Source organism: Oncorhynchus masou, chromosome 19 (assembly GCF_036934945.1).
Source record: "Oncorhynchus masou masou isolate Uvic2021 chromosome 19, UVic_Omas_1.1, whole genome shotgun sequence".
NCBI classification, from domain to species: domain Eukaryota; kingdom Metazoa; phylum Chordata; class Actinopteri; order Salmoniformes; family Salmonidae; genus Oncorhynchus; species Oncorhynchus masou.
In genome coordinates, this window is record NC_088230.1 from 24,221,698 (window position 1) to 24,243,604 (window position 21,907).

The window sequence follows — 21,907 nt, forward strand, 5'->3', positions numbered from 1 at the left end:
GGGTGACGTTTTAGGCTGGGTGAATAAAACCAATACGCGTCCCCTTTTCTGCGCTTTACACAGTATGGCCGGCGATATTAGCTAGCACTTGCTTTACAGTATTCTCTGTAAAAGGGAAGACGGTTAAACCAAGAAATTACACCTGGATTGCTAAAGGACTGTACTTAATAAATTATAACGATCAAACAAGGGCTAATTCAATTGAAAACGTAACCGACGTTTAATTTCTGTTGGTGTCTGTTAACTCACGATGGAAGCGAACGGTGCACACTTCTTCGAGGGAACCGAGAAGCTGTTGGAGGTGTGGTTCTCCCGGCAAGATGAGATCAAAGGAACAGGGGACCTCCGTACCATCCCAAGGTTTGTGAAGTCGAGATGTGATTAATACATTCTGCCTTTGGCTAGCTAGTTAACTAAGCTACTAACATTAGCCCCCGTGCCCCAGAAATCCGTTCACTCAAGAAGACTCAACACGCGCTAGAAAGAAACATTGTAACGAGGATTTATTTATCTAGTTATCTGGGCCCGTTATTAAAGACTACGGTTCTCGTAAACCACAATCTTTCACTGACATGTCATGTGGTGGCTAATGTGATCACGTAGTGCTAGCCAGCTGGTTAGCTAAATTCAGATAACATCGTCACTCATGAATTACCATCCCCCACACTGACCACCACTAGCTTGGCATTTGCTTAGGGAACGAACGCGGTAGCCGAGTCATTCATTCATGCGGTTCAGTCAGCTGCTGACTAATGCCCGCTACTGCCATTCATTAGCTCTCCAGTAATACTAATTATCCAATGTTTAGAAACGTATTTGAATATTGCATGTACCATCAATGCAATGTTAGGTATTCCAATTTGAAAGCTAGCAAATTGTTTTGGCAAGAAAGTGGTCAGATTGGGGTGAGTTTGACAGCGCGGGTTTTTCGCATACTGCGCATGCATTGGTGTTCGATGTATCCATGCTAGGGTGATGATCTCAACATGTTGCCCACGGATTTGATTTGACACTAAACACGCTAAATGGCTCATTATCTTTATGTAATCGTGTATCTTATGTAACCAGGTCACTAGGTAAGTCTACAACGCAACTTCTGAAGTTGTTGGTGTCATTGTGTATCTTCTGGCTAGCTGTAGTAATTTTCCATTTCACTTCTCTGCGTCACGATGTGGTACTGTAGCGCCTTGTGGCCACCGCGATCTATTCTCTGATATGCCGCATTGGCAATCATGGTCTCTCGCCGCTGAAGATTTACAACATCTGCAATGCACAATGAACGAAGGCCATTAACAGACTAAAGCGATAGGCAAGCGATATCAACCATTATACCTGATCAGTTTGAGTTGATTGCCAACCACTTAGCTGAGAAGCCAATCTTCACAAGTGTAATTTACCCAATCGGGATCAATGCAATAATGAGCTTTAAATTAAACTAACGCTTGTAGTTGCTGTTACTTGTACATACCCACGCATGTGGCCACCTAAATTGTATCTACAAAACCCTTCAAACTAGGCCTATTTGCATTGTCCTAATCAGTGGTGTAAAAATACTTAAGTACTACTTAAGTAGTTCTTTGGTTCTGTACATTACTTTACTATTTATATTTGACAACTAAGTTAATTACCTGCCTAAAGAAAACAATATACTTTTTACTCCATACATTTTTTCTGACACTCAAAAATACTTGTTACATTTTGAACGCTTAGTAGGACAGGAAAATTGTCCAGTTAACTAACTTATGGTATCACGAAAACAACATCCTTGGTCATCCCTACTGCCTCTGACCTGGCAGACTCACTAAACACATGCTGCTTTCGTCAGTTATGTCAGTGTTGGAATGTGCCCCTGTAAAAAAAAAAAGTGCAGTCTGGTTTGCTTTAATATAAGGGATTTATACTTCTGCTACTGAAGTATATTCAGAACCAAATACTTTTGGACGCTTACTGTATATTACTGGTTAACTTAAAAGAAAATGACTCAAGGCATCTTTACTTTTACTCAGGTATGACAATTTGGTACTTTTTCCACCGCTGGCCCGTTTGCATACGTTAGTACTCAATTCTGTGACTGTTTTTGTTCGTTTTGGACTTGGTTGAGTGAATATTTGTTTGGCTGTTTGCTGGATATTTACGGGAACTGGAACAGGCTGTTGTAAGTGTTGCTCCAGAGTATTCCATACATGCTCAATGGGGGATGTCTGAGTACGGTATGGAGGCCATGGAAGAACTTTTACATTTTCAGCATCCAGGAATTGTACAAATCCTTGCGACATTGGGGCCGTGTATTGTCATGCTGAAACACGAGGTGGTGGCGGACGAAGGGCACGACAATGGGCTTCAGGACCTCATGGGATCTCTGTGCATAAAATGCAATTGTTCGTCCGTAGCTTACGCATGCCCATACCATAACCCCACCACCACCATGGGGCACTCTGTTCACAACGTTGACATCAGCAAACCGCTTGCCCACACAACGCTGTCTGCCCGGTACAGCTGAAACCGGGATTCATCTGTGAACACATTTCTCCAGCGTGCCAGTGTCCATCGAAGGTGAGCATTTGCCCAATGAAGACGACGAGCATGCAGCTGAGCTTCTCTGTGATGGTTTCTGCAAAAAGTCTTTGGTTGTGCAAACCTGTAGTTTCATCAGCTGTCCTAGTGGCTTCTCCGACGATCCAGCATGTGAGGAAGCCAGATGTGGAGTTCCTGAGCTGGCGCGATTACACGTGGTCTGCGGTTGTGAGGCCGGTTGGATGTACTGCCAAATTCTAACACAGCAGGTGGCTTATAGTAGGGCAATTAACATTTTAAATTCTCTGGTAACAGCTCTGGTGGACATTCCTACAGTCAGCATGCCAAATGCACACACCCAGAACTTGAGAAATCTGTGGCATTGTGTTGTGACAACTGCACATTTTGTGGCTTTTTATTGTGCCCAGCACAAGGTGCACCTTTGTAATGATCATGCTGTTTAATCAGCTTCCTGACATGCCACACCTGTCAGGTGGAAGGGTTATCTTGGCAAAGGAGAAACTCACTAACAGGGATGTGAACAAATTTGAGCGGTAAGATTTTCTGCTATTTTATAGTCCAGCTGAAGAAACATGGGACGAACACTTTACATGTTGCTTTTCATTTTTTTTTCAGTGTAATGGCATGGCAATTTCCATAATATAAGTCCATTCCAATACATGTGATTTCATTGAATGATAAGGACTGACAAGTGGTTCTTCACCTGCCTCTGTGGCAAGGTTCATGGCTACTGTTGCCAATCCAAGGGAAAGCCAGGGTTTTCATGGTTAACATATGGTTAGGAATGACGACGGGTAATAATTTACAGCCAAGGAAGATTAACAGATCGAAGGCAGTGGATGCTGGACGCTGGCCAATGTCCAACTAAGTCCACAAGGGCATCTGATTCACAGATCTGTACCTTATAAAGGTAAAAAAAAAAAAAAAAAATTAATCACAAAATACAGTTTTATATCTTTGTTTGAAGCCGCAAAAGGTCGCAAAGTTCAAGGGGGCCGAATACTTTCGCAAGGCACTGTACATTGTTCATGTCACACTGAGCTGACACAATGCTCTTGACGGTGACTCGTCTCAATATGATACTTGACAGATGTTACAAGGGGTTTTTAGGGAAAGGTGTGATGCTTAAACTCATTGACCCCCTGAAATAAGTCCTGGTTATGTAAAACGATCTCGCAATCATGCAGTCTACAAAGTCTTGCTCAACAGGACCATGGTAACTGATTTTGTGACCTGGTGGATTTATGCACTAAACCAAGGATGGGGAAACTTGGTGGGGTGGAGCTCACAATCAACTCCTGGGGGGGTTGCAGTGACTTGTGGGTCTGCGTAGACACATCCATACCCACGCGTGCGGTCACCCCGACTGAGTTCTTCAAATATTTAATTATTTTGTTTTTGGTAATGAATCTACGGGCCTACACGGACGAATGCTGCCAGTTTCCCATCCCTGAGCTAAATTATTAACTTCTATTGACATCTGTATTTAAACACTATTTGCAGTTGAACAGGATCTCAACCTTGATTGATCTACATATCTTTAACTATTTTGGATGATCATAATCAGCACGAGGCCTAATCCCTACAGTTACTACCTAGAAGCGGTGGAGAAACTGGATTGTCATCTTCTACATGCTGTCTTGTGAGCAGGCTGTTGCTTAATAGTAGCCTATAGTAGAGCAGGGAAGCCTGTTGTGCCAGAGTGCACCTGCCTGCTGTTTGCACTGTTCCAGGGAATGCCAGGGCTGCTCTGGACCCGTTTAAAAATCAACCTGAATATAGTACTGTAGATTTTCACTGTTACTAGCCTCAAACATTTGTTTATGTAAGTAAAGTGAGTTGGTTAGGCCTTTTTAATAATCTAAAGCAAGACATTCATTTTTAGACAGCCCTTATGGTTTGTTGGCAGATTAATTTCACTGTCTATTTAGTCAATAGTCACACCAGTTAGACACCCCAAATGCCATGCCCAGAATTGGGAAATGATTAGCTTAATGTAAGATTGTTATTCAAATTGATAGCACTAGAACTAGTCTAGCCTCTGACAGTTGCTTCTATTTTTAAAAAGCAAGTCTTGGAACTATTCTATTGAGTGTGCTGCGGTGTTAAAAAACAAATGAACAAATGCTTTTTGTCTTTCAGGTTTGAGTGGGACAAACTTCTGGAGAATGTGCACTGTTTGATCATAAGTGTGACAAAGACCGACAAGCAGGAAGCTTATATACTCAGGTGAGTAGCGACCGAATCCCTGTTCTGTTTACCACTGTCACCTTGGCTTGTCCCCATTTCAGAATAGAGAGCTGGGATTGCGTCATCTGTAATCGTGTCATTGTGAATGGCTGCATGGAAACTCTTCTCACCCCCAGGGAGAAAGGACTGACTGAGCAGAGCTCTTATTAGATCTCAGGTCTTCCTGGCTGTTCTGAAGCTCCTAATGACCTGGGTCTTATCTGAGCCCAGTTGGATGAGTGAAAGATGGCTAAATGAGCACCCTGGCAGCACACAAACATATAAGGCACAAGTTGCCAATTTAGGTTCCTAGGAATCAATATCTGATGGTGAAATCTGCCCTTTGTGACACCAGCGTACTCTGACTGGTCTTTGGGGCAAGTCATTGCCAGTAAAAAGTACATGCCTGACCCTGGGTGTTAGTCTGGCTGCGGAGGCTGTTGTGAGAGGTCTCCACTCTCAGCTCCCTCTGCCGGTTAAGTCCCACCTACAACCGTCTGGTAACGAGGGTTAGGGTTGATCTGTCTAGCTGTTGCACAGACCTTGACTAGGCCGGGGCTAGCACAACAGAGTACCGTTCTCCTTCACTCTTGAGGTTTGTTATGCGAATGGGACAGTGCTGATTCAGGGGAGGACCACCTGTGACAGCTTTCTGCTTGACTGCAAGTAGACAACATTGGTGTTGTAATCCTACATATGCCCCACAAACTTCTTCCTTCTCACTAGTAGTGCTGGAAATGACCAGAGGCGACAATATTATCACAATGCTTAGTTGGCAATACAATATGTAATGCAATTCGATACTGCAATTTTGTTGATTCGATGTTCCGAACATATTGCTCACTAATACAGTGTACCAAACATCAGGACCACCTTCCTAATATTGAGCTGACCTCCATAAGGCATCGTAGCTGGTCAGTCTGTCATTGAAAGCACATGTTCTTAATGTTTTGAAAAATCAGGGAATACGTCTGCTGCAGAGATGAGAGCGTTGAACGAGTCCCAAAAATAGTGATATTTTCAATGAGATACCATAGGCTATATTGCAAAAAATATACTGCTCAAAAAAATAAGGGTAACACTAAAATAACACATCCTAGATCTGAAAGAATGAAATATTCTTAATTACTTTCTCTTTACATAATTGAACGTGCTGACAACAATCACACAAATTATCAATGGAAATCAAATTTATCAACCCATGGAGGTCTGGATTTGGAGTCACACTCAAAATTAAAGTGGAAAACCACACTACAGGCTGATCCAACTTTGATGTAATGTCCTTAAAACAAATCAAAATGAGGCTCAGTGTGTGTGTGGTCTCCACGTGCCTGTATGACCTCCCTACAACGCCTGGGCATGCTCCCGATGAGGTGGCGGATGGTCTCCTGAGGGATCTCCTCCCAGACCTGGACTAAAGCATCCGCCAACTCCTGGACAGTCTGTGGTGCAACGTGGCGTTGGTGGATGGAGCGAGACATTATGTGCTCAATTGGATTCAGGTCTGGGGAACAGGCGGGCCAGTCCATAGCATCAATGCTTTCCTCTTGCAGGAACTGCTGACACACTCCATCCACATGAGGTCTAGCATTGTCTTGCAGTAGGAGGAACCCAGGGCCATCCACACCAGCATATGGTCTCACAAGGGGTCTGAGGATCTCATCTCGGTACCTAATGGCAGTCAGGCTACCTCTGGCGAGCACATGGAGGGTTTGCGGGCCCCCAAAGAAATGCCACCCCACACCATGACTGACCAACTGCCAAACCGGTCATGCTGGAGGATGTTGCAGGCAGCAGAATGTTCTCCACGGTGTCTCTAGACTCTGTCATGTCTGTCACATGTGCTCAGTGTGAAGAGCACAGAGAGCCAGTGGCAAATCTGCCAATCTTAGTGTTCTCTGGCAAATGCCAAACGTCCTGCACGGTGTTGGGCTGTAAGCACAACCCCCATCTGTGGACGTCAGGCCCTCATACCACCCTCATGGAGTCTGTTTCTGACCGTTTGAGCAGACACATGCACATTTGTGGCCTGCTGGAGGTCATTTTGCAGAGCTCTGGCAGTGCTCCTCCTTGCATAAAGGCGGAGGTAGCAGTCCTGCTGCTGGGTTGTTGGCCTGTCTCCTGGTAGCGCCTTCATGCTCTGGACACTACGCTGACACACAGCAAACCTTGCCACAGCTCGCCTTGATGAGCTGCACTACCTGAGCCACTTGTGGGTTGTAGACTCAGTCTCATGCTACCACTAGAGTGAAAGCACCGCCAGCATTCAAAAGTGACCAAAACATCAGCCAGGAAGCATAGGAACTGAAGTGGTCTGTGGTCCCCACCTGCAGAACCACTCCTTTATTGGGGGTGTCTTGCTAATTGCCTATAATTTCCACCGGTTTCTATTCCATTTGCACAACAGCATATCTCCAGACTGCAGTATCGCTAGTGTTCCTTGTGCTCCTGTCTGGGACTAGTCTGTAACTAAGAGACAGATGACTAATGATAACCCAGCTATGTTTCCTCAAGGAGTCTGTGGGCCAGAATTCTAGACGGGCTTGCCGCTTTAAACAATTTAAGTCCCATGATAACAGTAATGCACTAATGCCCTGTGGTTAGTTTTGAATTCATGCTCAAGGCAGACTGTTAAGCTGTTTGTAGCATGTGCTGCTTTAGGTTTACCCTGTGTAGAATCAATGGCCAGCAGTCACCAGGGTAATGCCATGCCTGGCTGTCAGTCTGCCACGCAATGGTGTCTTTAAAAAAAAAAAAACTCTCCAGGTGTTTAAATAGTACACGCTACTTCGCTGGAAGGTATCGAACCTGAAGAACTTTACTTTTTCCTTTTGACAGTTGTACATGTTGGATGTAAATTGAGCTCATGTAAAAAAAACAACTTAGCCTTAAGGCTATTTAACTGTAACTTGTGATATGTATGTAACGCGTATAAAACTCATATTGCTCTTCTCCTTCTGTCCCTTTTTCCATTCAGTGAGAGTAGCATGTTTGTCTCCAAGAGACGTTTCATTTTGAAGACGTGTGGAACCACCCTCTTACTGCAAGCACTGATGCCTCTGCTGGAACTGGCCAGGGAGTACTGTGGCTTTGATGCTATCGAGGTCAGTGTGACGTGCGCTCACACACAGGGTTCGGGCGTAACTGATTACAAAAACTAACTATTCTGTGAAGTTACCAGCAAAAATATTGTAATCAGATTACAGGTACTTTTGCAAAATCAGATGACTTTTAAATTCAAAAAGCATGTTTGTGTAAAAATCAGCATTGAAAAAAGGCAAGTGTTTACATTTGTTCCATCTTGAGTCTGACCAGGTCAGAGACCACTATGACGACATACCAAATACGTTCGCTGGATTGTGGGAAAATAGCAGGAATTTGCACCAGCTGATGGTGAATTCACGTAGACACTTAGCTAAATGCTAACGAGTGAGAACCAACTGGTATTGAGTGAAATATAAATGGAAAATTTAGTGTTGGGCTCAAATGTTCCATATGCACAAAGCTTTCTCAAATTTTGTGCACACATTTGTTTACATCCCTGTTATTGAGCATTTCTCCTTTGTCCAAGATGATCCATCTACCTGACAGGTGTGGCATGTGAAGAGAATCAAACAATATGATCGGGATGTATTCAGAGCCCTTGGCTTTTTCAACATTTTGTTACGTTACAGCCTTATTCTAAAATTGATTAAATATTTTTCCCTTAGCAATCTACACACAATAATACCTATATCTTGACATCTTGCCAGAAGGCACCTAAAGCCCTCAGACCATGAGAAACAAAATTTTCTGGTCTGATGAAACCAAATATTTTTGCCTGAATGCCTATTGTCGCCACTAGAGAACCTGGCACCATCCCTACGATGAAGCATGGTGGTGGCAGCATCATGCTGTGGGGATGTTTTTCAGCGGCAGGGACTGGAGGACTGGAAGACTAGTCAGGACTGAAGCAAAGATGAATGGCGCAAAGTACAGAGATCCTTGACGAAAACCTGCTCCAGAGTGCTCAACCTCAGGCAAAGGTTCACCTTCCAACAGGACAACGACCCTAAGCACACAGCCAAGACAACGCAGCAGTGCCTTCGGGACAAGTTTGTGAATGTCCTTGAGTGGCCCAGCCAGAACCCGATCGAACGTCTCTGGAGAGATCTGAAAATAGCTGTGCAGCAACGCTCCATATCCAGCCTGACAGAGCTTGAGAGGATCTGTAGAGAATAATGGGAGAAACTCTCCAAATACAGGTGTGCCAAGCTTGTAGCGTCATACCCAAGAAGACTCGATGCTGTAATCGCTGCCATAGGTGCTTCAACAAAGTACTTAGTAGGGTCTGAATACTTGTGTTAATGTAATTAAACCTGTTTTTGCTTTGTGTGGCTGTAACAAAATGTGGATAAAGTCGAGGTCTGAGTACTTTCCACAGCCACTGTATGAATGCTGACTGCAGGAATGTCCAACAGAGCTGTTGTCAGGGAATTGAAGGTTAATTTCTCCACCATAAGCCACCTCAAATGTCTTTTTCTAGAATTTAGTACGATGTTCAACCGCAGACCGTGTAACCATGTCAGCCCAGGACCTCCACATCCGGCTTCTTCACCTGTGGGATCCTCTGAGTGGGAGGGGCTTGTTCAGGATCATTTCTCTGTAGTGAAGCCCTTTTGTGGGGTAAAACTAGGTGGACCTGCTTACCAAGTGGGTGTGCCTATGCCCAGTCTGAAATCCATAGATTAGGGCCTAATGTATTTCAATTGACTGATTTCCTTATATGAACCAACTCGAAAGTCTTAAATAGTTGCTTTTTAAAAATGTTCAAGTATTATTTCAAAGACGGGGCAAATCCAGCTCAAGTTAAATGAGCATAGCTAGTAGCTACCAAATGTCAATTTCTATGAGTGAACAAGTTTAATTATTATTATTTTTCTTAATGAACAAAGTTGTGATGCTGCTCTTCCTTCAGAAAAGCATGCATGTGTACACTGAGCAAAGTAGACAAGAACAGGGGGGGGGGGGGGTTGGATGCTAATAAGATCAGGGGGAAGTGGCAACTGTGCAGATGACTCATCCAGAGCTCTTTGACTTCTGTCAGAAAGCATTATAAAATATCTGATGGCAAACAATTAGTAGTGAATTGCATAAGAGTCTTAACTTAATCACCTCATGTAAGCCGCACAAGAGACGCGGATAGATATAGAATGCTCTGGCCTCACCTCCGCCTGCTTTCTCCCGTTGTGCTATTTACAAACTATGGTAAGCTTCATGTGTTCAATTAACCCGTCACAATCTGCTTTCTCCTAATGTATTGCACAATTTGGCTGCAGGTATTAACTTAAAATAACCATTTGTAGCTACTTTATTTAAACATTTCAAATAAATAGTTTACGGTATTGATGGTATTAAAAGAAATGTGGCTTTTTTAAAATTACACGGTAGGGTAGCCTAGTGGTTAGAGCGTTGGACTAGTAACTGAAAGGTTGCAAGTTCAAATCCAGAGCTGACAAGGTACAAATCTATTCTGCCCCTGAACAGGCAGTTAACCCACAGTTCCTATTCTTATTGAAAATAAGAATTTGTTCTTATCTGACTTGCCTAGTTAAATAAAGGTCAAATAAATAAATAAAATACATTAGTGCTGACCCCATTTTAGTTGACTGGTGGATTGTCTGTTCTAGCGATACAATTATGTTTAGTTGGGCCGTTGCAAAGAATATAAATGTTTATGGAACACCTTGACTGTCAGTGGACTAATCCATTGCGGAGGCCGCAATGATTGGTTACCATAATTTCTTAATGCATTCAATTTATTACTAGTATTTTACAGTTATATTGAGTGCATATGTTTGCAGAGAGCACAACCTAGGCTACACTTTGTTTTATTCCATTTACGTGTTGTCAAGGTGTTCGTTTTGTGTGCTCCTGTCAATGTTGAGTAAGGACGCACACCTGATTAAGCATAGAAGTAGGCCTAGGCTACCTGGCTTGCACGCAAAGGTATGCTAACTTTTGGATCTGATGGTCTTAAACTCACTACCGCTAATGAGCTGCGGAGGTTCTCAAAGAACTTTCTATATTTTTTTAATATCTCAAACAGCAAGTGAACAAAGTTTTGTTTTTACATCCATTGAGAATGACAATAGTTCCTCCAATGTAGTTTATTTTGAACAATCTTTCCAGGTCTCACCCTTTCAATTACCACTAAGTGAGGAAAAAATGTCATGATCTGATCAGGTGGAAATGTTAACAAGTAGGACTTTTTTATGACTCTGTCCAGGGCTCACTGGCGCTGTTAACTAAGGGTCCAGAATATTTGATACAATGTTGCAAGTTTGTTAGAACAAGCTTTGGCCTGGACCAAGTTGATACAATGTTTAAAGTTCCTTGCAGACAGGCCATATGCAGCCAATGTGATTTATTTGTGTTCATACCCCTTTGACTTATTCTACATTTTGTTACAGCTTGATTTTCAAACTGGATTAAATAAATGTCTCTCCCATCTACGCACAATATCCCATAATGATAGTGAGAACATTGTTTTAGACATTTTTGCAGATGTATTGAAAAGTGAAATGCAGAAATGTAAAATGAAGTATTCACACCCCATTGCTATGACATTCCAAATTTAGTTCTGATTCGTCTAATGTCCTTTGATCTTCCTTGATGTCACGACAACTTGATTTGGAGTGGCCAGTTTAATTGTTTGGACAGGATTTAGAAAGATATACCTGCCTATATAAAGTCCCACGGTTGATGGTGCATGTGAGCATAACCTCTACCATGACGTCCAAGGAACCCTACGCATGCATACATACAAACCAAATGAATACCATTTTATGCACATGTTCATAAAACCAAACGTGTACACTCGTAAATGTTTTATAAACAATGTTTCGCATCAAGATGTTATGTTTGTACATTATACCGTCTTTGTTTGCGTTGATGTTATTGTGGACAGGATGGGTTAGTTCTAACATCTCCTTGCAACCTACAGAATTTCTTCTATTCTCGCAAGAACTTCATGAAGCCCACCCATCAGGAGTTCCCTCATCGGAACTTCCAGGAGGAAGTGGAATTTCTCAGCCAGATTTTCCCAAGTAAGTACTAATACCCACGCTCCAAATTCAATTCCTCAACTCTAATCACTGGAGTCCAGGAAGAGTGTGTGCTAATGCATGGATGGGCCGAGTCAGGGACGCTATACTGGCTGTCTTCATATGCTGTTCTCTAAGCAGGTTTTTGAGACACGGCACATAAGATAAAGAAATGCCATGATCTTTCTTCGACAGATGGAGCAGCGTACTGTATGGGACGTTTGAATTCTGATTGCTGGTAAGGTCCCCCCACTTATGCTACTGTTTCATGGTCTATGCATAGTCACTTTAACTCTACCTGCATGTACATATTTCCTTGACTAACTGGTGCCCTTGCACATTGACTCTGTACTGGTATCCCCTGTATATAGCCTCCACATTGACTCTGTACTGGTACCCCCTGTATATAGCCTCCACATTGACTCTGTACCGTAACACCCTGTATATAGCCTCCACATTGACTCTGTACCGGAGCACCCTGTATATAGTCTCCACATTGACTCTGTACCGGAGCACCCTGTATATAGCCTCCACATTGACTCTGTACCGGAGCACCCTGTATATAGCCTCCACATTGACTCTGTACCGTAACACCCTGTATATAGCCTCCACATTGACTCTGTACCGTAACACCCTGTATATAGTCTCCACATTGACTCTGTACCGGAGCACCCTGTATATAGCCTCCACATTGACTCTGTACCGGAGCACCCTGTATATAGCCTCCACATTGACTCTGTACCGGAGCACCCTGTATATAGCCTCCACATTGACTCTGTACTGGTATCCCCTGTATATAGCCTCCACATTGACTCTGTACCGTAACACCCTGTATATAGCCTCCACATTGACTCTGTACCGTAACACCCTGTATATAGCCTCCACATTGACTCTGTACCGTAACACCCTGTATATAGCCTCCACATTGACTCTGTACCGTAACACCCTGTATATAGCCTCCACATTGACTCTGTACCGGAGCACCCTGTATATAGCCTCCACATTGACTCTGTACCGGAGCACCCTGTATATAGCCTCCACATTGACTCTGTACCGGAGCACCCTGTATATAGCCTCCACATTGACTCTGTACCGGAGCACCCTGTATATAGCCTCCACATTGACTCTGTACCGTAACACCCTGTATATAGCCTCCACATTGACTCTGTACCGTAACACCCTGTATATAGCCTCCACATTGACTCTGTACCGTAACACCCTGTATATAGCCTTCACATTGACTCTGTACCGTAACACCCTGTATATAGCCTCCACATTGGTATTTTACTGCTGCACTTTTTGTTACTTTTATTTAAATATTTTTAGGCAATTTTTTTCTTAACTGCATTTTTGATTAATGGCTTGTAAGTACGCATTTGAATACAACAAGGTCTACACTTGTGGTATTCGGTGCATATGACAAAATTAGATTTGAATATACTCAAGATACTGTTCCATTAACGAGACATTAATTAATAATTGCCGTTGAACTTCAACTACACTGTTCAGTGCTGCTGAATGTGGTCGTTATCCTTTACCTTGTTTCCCTACAGGTACCTGTTTACTCTGGATTTGCCAGAGTTCTGGGAGAATAAGCACGCAGATCAGACGCTGGAAGTTCTGATGAGTGACCTTGATCCAGCAATTATGGATCAGTTCTTCATGAAAGACGGTGTTTCTGCAAATGATGTCACTCGTGTAAGGCCCACACACTAGCAATGTTGGGTATCGTTATTTATTCTTGATTTCATGAGGGCTCACTCAGTAGGCCCTTTCAAGGGGACCTGTTCTTATGACATAGACCTATTCTGTAATGATATTCACTAGTAAGGGCCCCGATATGGAAAGTATCAGTTAAATTTTTCGATACGATATTGATATATTGGTTTTATAAAAACAATGCAACTGTGTACATTTTTCACTTCCACATCTCTGAAGTAGAGACGACTGCTTGTTGATTGCCCATTGGCCCAGACTTGAATTGTCTGGAACCGACCCAAACAGTTTGTATACAATCGGAAGCTTATCAACTGTTGCTGGCTCATCAGCAGGCAATTAAGTACAATAAATTGACTACGTCCCTATAAAATCTGCATTGCTGACGCAATCATGGAACCCCGACTTGATCTGAATTCAATCTAAAAACATGTATTGCTCTTAGTAGGAAAGGTTAAACAGAGTTGATCAGAAAATGCATTAGTTTGCCCAAGTTAATCAGAAGACACTAATAAAATGCATCAGCGATTTGTATTTTCCTTCAACTTTCTGTAATGGCACAGGAATGTCTGTGTAGTGCTTGCATATGTCTATACTCTGTGTAGCTGTTAACCTTGTGGTGTAGATGGCAAGGCTTTCCCTAAAGCCTTCTCAATTAAATGTAAACTACAAAGTAGCTTATGGCTACCTGGCAGAATATCATCATGATTGTCTGGATAGTGGCCACTTGTTTTGCAAACTTTGCAATCCCATGAGTGCTATAAACATTGCTGACAAAACAAGTATCTTGCTGGTGCACACTTTCATTAGGGTAACTTTACCCCAAAATGTATCTAATTTCAGAGCTCAAGTGGTCTCACGGTGCAGTTTAAGCATGGTTATGGACTTGGAATATCCCATTCTATAACAAAAAACATTTTTTTTTTTTTACCTGGAAAAACAAAATGGATCACAAATTTTCTAGGGCCCTTGTTGACAGCCTGTGTTTTGTGAAAGGGGTTTTGTGAAAGGGGTTTTGTGCAGGCAGGAACAGTAGTTATGCTTTTTTCCCTTTATTTTTATTTTTTTTTACATAATCATTTAGGTAAATGATAGGAATGCCCAAATATCACTGCCTTGCGCCTATCGATATGAAACTATCAATATCGTATTGAATTATCGCTATTGATGCCTACCAGTAATATTTATGATAGGAACACTATCATAAAGCTGACTGTTCATCAGTTGCTGTTTTGTAGTGCACTATATATACGCTGCTCAAAAAAGTAAAAGGGAACACTTAAACAACACAATGTAACTCCAAGTCAATCACACTTCTGTGAAATCAAACTGTCCACTTAGGAAGCAACACTGATTGACAAATTTCACATGCTGTTGTGCAAATGGAATAGACAACAGGTGGAAATTATAGGCAATTAGCAAGATACCCCCAATAAAGGAGTGGTTCTGCAGGTGGGGACCACAGACCACTTCTCAGTTCCTATGCTTTCTGGCTGATGTTTTGGTCACTTTTGAATACTGGTGGTGCTTTCAATCTAGTAGTAGCATGAGACTGAGTCTACAACCCACAAGTGGCTCAGGTAGTGCAGCTCATCCAGGATGGCACATCAATGCGAGCTGTGGCAAGAAGGTTTGTTGTGCCTGTCAGCGTAGTGTCCAGAGCATGGAGGCGCTACCAGGAGACAGGCCAGTACATCAGGAGACGTGGAGGAGGACGTAGGAGGGCAACAACCCAGCAGCAGGACCGCTACCTCCGCCTTTGTGCAAGGAGGAGCAGGAGGAGCACTGCCAGAGCCCTGCAGAATGACCTCCAGCAGGCCACAAATGTGCATGTGTCTGCTCAAACGGTCAGAAACAGACTGAGGGCCCGACGTCCACATGTGGGGGTTGTGTTTACAGCCCAACACCGTGCAGGACGTTTGGCATTTGCCAGAGAATACCAAGATTGGCAGATTCCCCACTGGCGCCCTGTGCTCTTCACAGATGAAAACAGGTTCACACTGAGCATGTGACAATCTGGAGACGCCGTGGAGAACATTCTGCTGCCTGCAACATCCTACAGCATGACTGGTTTGGCGGTGGGTCAGTCATGGTGTGGGGCGGCATTTCTTTGGGGGGGCCGCACAGCCCTCCATGTGCTCGCCAGAGGTAGCCTGACTGCCATTAGGTACCGAGATGAGATCCTCAGACCCCTTGTGAGACCATATGCTGGTGTGGTTGGCCCTGGGTTCCTCCTACTGCAAGACAATGCTAGACCTCATGTGGCTGGAGTGTCAGCAGTTCCTGCAAGAGGAAGGCATTGATGCTATAGACTGGCCCGCCCGTTCCCCAGACCTGAATCCAATTGAGCACATCTGTGACATGTCTCGCTCCATCCACCAACGCCACGTTGCACCACAGACTGTCCAGGAGTTGGCGGATGCTTTAGTCCAGGTCTGGGAGGAGATCCCTCAGGAGACCATCCGCCACCTCATCGGGAGCATGCCCAGGCGTTGTAGGGAGGTCATACAGGCCCGTGGAGGCCACACACACTACTGAGCCTCATTTTGACTTGTTTTAAGGACATTACATCAAAGATGGATCAGCCTGTAGTGTGGTTTTCCACTTTAATTTTGAGTGTGACTCCAAATCCAGACCTCCATGGGTTGATAAATTTGATTTCCATTGATCATTTTTGTGTGATTTGTTGTCAGCACATTCAACTATGTAAAGAAAAAGCATTTAATAAGAATATTTCATTCATTCAGATCTAGGATGTTATTTTAGTGTTCCCTTTATTTTTTTTGAGCAGTGTATAACATTTTTTTTTTTCTTCAGATGAGTGGAATTCGTGACCTGATACCAGGTTCTGTGATTGACGCCACAATGTTCAACCCTTGTGGATACTCAATGAATGGAATGAAGACTGACGTAAGTGGATCTTGTAGACTCTCTTAACCAGAGTGACTTACAGTTAGTGCATTCAACTTAAGATGGCTAGGTGAGACAATGCATCGCAATCGTATCAAGTCCAAGTTTCCCTCAAGTATTTATCAGCAGTCTTGTTGTCTTCTGGCTCTTTGTTAAATACGCCTTGGATGTCATTTTAAAACAAATGTCTGTATCTTACAGGGAACTTACTGGACGATTCACATCACTCCAGAGCCAGAGTTCTCCTATGTCAGCTTCGAAACCAACCTCTCTCAGACATCCTACGATGATTTGGTCAGGAAAGTTGTGGACATCTTTAAGCCAGGAAAATTTGTGACTACGCTGTTTGTTAACCAGGTATGTCTTCGTTCAAAATGGGTCTGATGTTGCTTGTGGATGTTTGACTCTATTTTCCAGAATGTTGCACTCATAAGTCACATCTTCAGTCTTCACCGTACATTTTCACTTAACCTCATTTTTATCTTCTCCCACAGAGCTCCAAATGTCGCAGTGTCTTTTCTTCCGCCCAGAAACTTGAGGGGTACAAGCGCCTCGACCGCCAGTTGGCCCAATTCAACGATTACAATTTTGTCTTTACCAGTTACGCCAAGAGCCACCAGCAGAGTTGAGGATTAAGAATGAAAAAGAAGAGAAAAAAGAAACACTGCTACATAGCAGGGCGATGTCCCCACTGCGGCCATCTCTCTGCCCGAGCAGAGAGGCACAGTCCCCTTTGCTGCCATTGTTATTCAGGATTTATTGGTTCCGACAAGGCCGCAGGCCCTACTAGTGTAGCCTCCAGTTTGAATTGTTGTACCTATAACTTAGATCTCTTGCATGAAAGCTCTCTTCTCTGTTTAGATATTCTAGTTCACTCTTGCTGTGATCTTGAAGTGCATGTAGAGGATTTAAACACTCTCTGTTTGTTGCTGGCCAGCCTTGCCTCCTTGCTGCAGGTCTCCCCCCTCATTCCCCACAGACAGGGCTTCCGCTCCCACTAGTCCAGGGCCCTGACATGCTCAGATGGGTCCACTATTTTGTGCTTACCGACAGTTGAAACACGCCTCCCCACACACACTTCCTTCCTCAACTGATTTGCTGCTTCATCGATCTGTTGCCAGTTTGTATCCTTTTTGGTTTTGACTTTTGAGTGCACTTTAAGAACACATTGTTTTCAGCCAACTGGAGCAGGACTCCTCAATACCAAAACAGGAAACGGCAACCCTTTTTTTGTCTTCTAGAATGTTCATGACTGGTCTTTTATTGAGTGATTTAGAAGCATGTGAGCTTTGGGCCATATAGCATAATTTGTCAATTAACGTGGAGTCGGTATCAAATGAATTCCTTGTCAAATCAAAATGCCATACTTTATTAGCTTTGCACTACCAGAGGATTGGCTAGAGGCTGACCGCTTGGTCAACATTATCTAGTTGTTCTTGGCAGTAAACGGCACTGCAGCCAAAGGAATTCCTGCTAGAATTGGGTCAGAATGCCAAGTCTGCCATGCTTCTCTCCACCCCGACCATCATTTAGCGTGTCCAGTTGGGTACATCACGGTGTGTAATATATGCACTCTTATACCCAGGCTCATTCTACAGTATACTGTACCAACAGGATGGCTTTGGTGGTTAGAATTCCCTGTGGTTTTAAACTCCTGTATGCATCCATGAAAATATTGATTTAGAAACTAACATCCAAACTTAAATGGAAGGATCAGTCGCGTAAGAACGAAGGCTGTGCGAACTGTGATTGTAGTGGGCATTGTTTAGACTAGAGGAGCCAGTTAAAGTGTTTTATATCTGAATGTTAATTGCAAGGAGACCTAGTAGACCCTTTGTAGCTGTGGTGTGGGCCAGAACTGCCCTCTGCTGTCCAGCATGGTCAGCCATTGTCGTCCCGCCCACCCCGTTGATATTTGAAACTAAGGGGTAGGGACGTCCCTAGGATCCTGCATAGCACCCCCCCCCCCCCCCGCATATAGCAGACACTGTCATCTGGCCCCAGAACCATGCTTGACATAGGTGCTGATGGCTGCACAGTGTGGCCCTGAATGGAAATAACGAATCACACTCTGCTTAGTACAGTTGTGGCCCAGCAAAGCATTTTCTTTTTCTAAACAATGTACCCCCCCCCATACAGGAGTCGGTAAGCACACAATAGAGGCCCACCAATCTGAGCATGCCAGGGTGATCCCGGATCATTCCACACAACTGTTGCATAAACTGCCATTTTATAAATGTTATTGTGGGCAGGCATTTTGCAGTGAATTGGTCCAAAATGTGACTTCATTGCAGTTTTTTTGGCGTACCATCAATGCCCTTTTGTTTAGTGAGAAGAATCCTGTGGCACAGGTGACAACGAGTTCTGTATTGCTTGACAGTGTAGTGTGCTGCTGTCAGTTTCTCCTGTGTAAGTAGATCAATGTGCTTCACCTTGTTTAATCAGCTCATGTACTGGGGCATTCTGATTTATTGAGCAGGTGGGATGGGGGTTAATACATATTTTTTTAAATAACATGCATACATACTTACAGTGCTGAAGGCATGCCCTCATCTATCTGGTTAGTATACAGACAGGTATGTAATTTGAGAGCGGATTTTGATAGGATGTTGAGGATTGTTCTCCATTGGCTGGTCAGTAATGTTCATGATGCTTCTCCTGCCAGCGAATGCAGATTGAGTTTAATTTGCAGACAGCTGGGGTGGACCGGACTTTATTTTTTTGGGACTGCAATTTTGGGCCTGCCTTCAGAACTCCTGGGGGTTATAACTGGCGTTGCTTTGCCCAGCTAGTTTAGAAGGCCCTTAGAACATCGGAGACCATCACATGATGGTATACTGTAGTTAACAGAATTGGTCTTTAAAGTGAATGTGACAGACATAACAAGCGGACCACTAGAATGAGTACTTCAGTTCGTTTAAGGACCTGGGCAAAGTTGAATATAGGAACGACTTGCCTCCAGTACATCTGTGGCTTTTGGTTTAGCATGTTTGTTCTTCCCGAGGACCAACTTTTGCCAATAGTCTTTATCTAAAATGTTATGACTCATGTCTGAGTGACCAGCCTCCACTGTTCTAGGAGCTGTATTGACTGGTTTAGGGAATAGACACCAGCACTGTTCACAAATAAAGGTAAAGTCCTATTTGGACTTGATCTGGGTAGTCCTGTTGGTTTAACTTATTATTAGTCTAATTCTTTTGTTTTTCTCAATACCATTTTTACAAACATTTTTGTAAGAAATGCATTTTTGCCTACTTCCAACTTTGTTTGTTACCTTTTGTTGTAAAACCAGTGTTCCAGATGTATTTGTTCTGAAGCTGAGGGGATTTTATTTTTAAACAAGCTAATTTCATCATGTATCTTGTTTGCCTTACCAAGGAAAAGGTCAAGTCCTCCCCTGATGTAAGAGGGTGCAATTGCAGGATGTACTGAAGGGAAAATGTTTGCTGTTAACTCTTTTGCTGTTCTTTGGATGGTCAAGATGTGCTAAATGTATCTGTACTTTGAGCTTGATGCTTTAATAAAAAAATATTGCTCTTTCTCCTGTGAGTTTGTTGGTCAGCATGGGGTATTTTAGGTAAAGCATGAAGGCCAGTTCACCATGTCTTTCACTAAAACTAGGAAAATCACCCTACGTAAACGGTGAAGTATCTAAACCTAATGGCAATCGGTATTCCAGATGTCGGGATATTCAACTACAATTTCCCACAGGATGACTTGTCTTGAGTTCATGGGCAGGAACAATTCCAAATTTGTGGACTGCAACTTGACTTCAAGAAGCTCAAACACGTAGACTAAAACAATTTCAAACCTTCCTTATATTTGTAAAAGGTCACATCGCTCTGTGTGGGAATACTTTGGATCTGATTTCCAAAATGAAAGTCACTTGGTGTGTCCAAATTAATATTTACATTAAATACATACACAAAGTCGACACCTTCAAATGAGTGTTTTCGGCTGTTTCAGCAGCAGGCTGTAATGACAGGTGTAGAAAATCGCACACAGCAGTTCATTCTCCATAGACAAACATTAACAGTAGAATGTCCTTACTGAAGAGCTCAGTGACTTTCAACTTGGCACTGCCATAGGGTGCCACCTTTCCAACAAGTCAGTTGGTCATGTTTCTGCCCTGTTAGAGCTGCCCTGGTCAACTGTTAGTGCTGTTGTGAAGTGGAAACATCTAGGAGCAACAACTGCTAAGTTTTAAGCCACACAAACTCAGAATGGGACTGCCAAGTGCGTCGCGTGTAAAAATGGTCTGTCCTAGGTTGTAACCCTCACGACCAAGTTCCAAACTGCAGTCTGGGACTGTTTTCATGGTTTGGGCTAGGCCCCTTAGTTCCAGTGAAGGGAAATCTTAACTCGACAGCATAGTGACATTTTAGATGATTCTGTGCTCCAACTTCATGACAACCTTTTGGGGAAGGCCCTTTCCTGTTTCAGCATGACAAAAAGTGAGGTCCATACTGAAATGGTTTGTCAAGATCAGTAAGGAAGAACTTGATGAGCCTGCACAGAGCCCTGACCTCAACCCCATTGAACAGCTTTGGGATGAATTGGAACGCCGACTGCGAGCCAACATCAGTTTCCGAACTCACTAATGCTCTTGTGGCTGAATGGAAGCAAGTCGTCAGACCGAAGGACAGATTTCCAGCGGTCTAATGTCCATTGCTCGTGTTTCTTGGCCCAAGCAAGTCTCCAAGTAGTGGTTTATTTGCAGCAATTTAACCATGAAGGCCTGATTCACGCAGTCACCTCTGAACAGTTGATGTTGAGATGTGTCTGTTACTTGAACTCTGTGAAGCATTTATTTGAGCTTCAATCTGAGGATGGTAACTCTAATGAACTTATCCTCTACAGCAGAGGTAACTCTGGGTCTTCCTTTCCTGTGGCGGTCCTCATGATAGCCAGTTTCATCATCGTGCTTGATGGTTTTTGCGACTGCACTTGAAACTTTCAAAGTTCTTGAAATTTTCCAGATTGACTGACCTTCATGTCTTAAAGTAATGATGGACTGTAATTTTTCTTTGCTTATTTGAGCTGCTCTTGCCATAATATGGACTTGGTCTTTTTCCACCCCTACATTGTCACAACACAACTGATTGTCTCAAACGCATTAAGAAGCAAATCAATTCTACGAATTAAATTTTAACAAGGCTTTCCTGTTCATTGAAATGCGAAGCTGGCATCAAGGCAAAGAAGGGTGGCTACTTTGAAGAATCTCAAATATAAATATATTTTCATTTGTTTAACACTTTTTTTTACTACAGTATTCCATGTGTTATATCATAGTGTTGATGTCTTCACTATTATTCTACATTGTAGAAAATATGAAAAATAAAGAAAAACCCTTGAATGAGTAGCTTTGTCCAAACTTTTGACTGGTACTGTATATAAATGTTCGCAAAACTTGGAAGTTCAAATCATTTGGG

At 43.1% G+C, this 21,907-nt stretch overlaps 1 protein-coding gene across 2 annotated transcripts; it reads left to right on the forward strand.

Annotated features, from left to right (window-relative positions):
* The first annotated feature begins 41 nt into the window (after positions 1-41).
* On the forward strand, positions 42-20,015 carry LOC135506042 (S-adenosylmethionine decarboxylase proenzyme-like). 2 transcript variants are annotated; one of them, XM_064925409.1, is made up of 9 exons: positions 42-360; positions 4,678-4,764; positions 7,742-7,868; positions 11,750-11,852; positions 12,045-12,087; positions 13,403-13,547; positions 16,383-16,475; positions 16,677-16,832; positions 16,970-20,015. In XM_064925409.1, the coding sequence occupies exons 1-9, from the start codon at positions 251-253 to the stop codon at positions 17,102-17,104; spliced, it is 999 nt and encodes a 332-aa protein (XP_064781481.1). In that variant the 5' UTR covers positions 42-250; the 3' UTR covers positions 17,105-20,015. The 2 variants fall into 2 exon arrangements, with proteins under 2 accessions (XP_064781481.1, XP_064781482.1); XM_064925410.1 differs by lacking the exon at positions 42-360 and adding an exon at positions 825-905.
* The last annotated feature ends 1,892 nt before the right edge of the window (positions 20,016-21,907 follow it).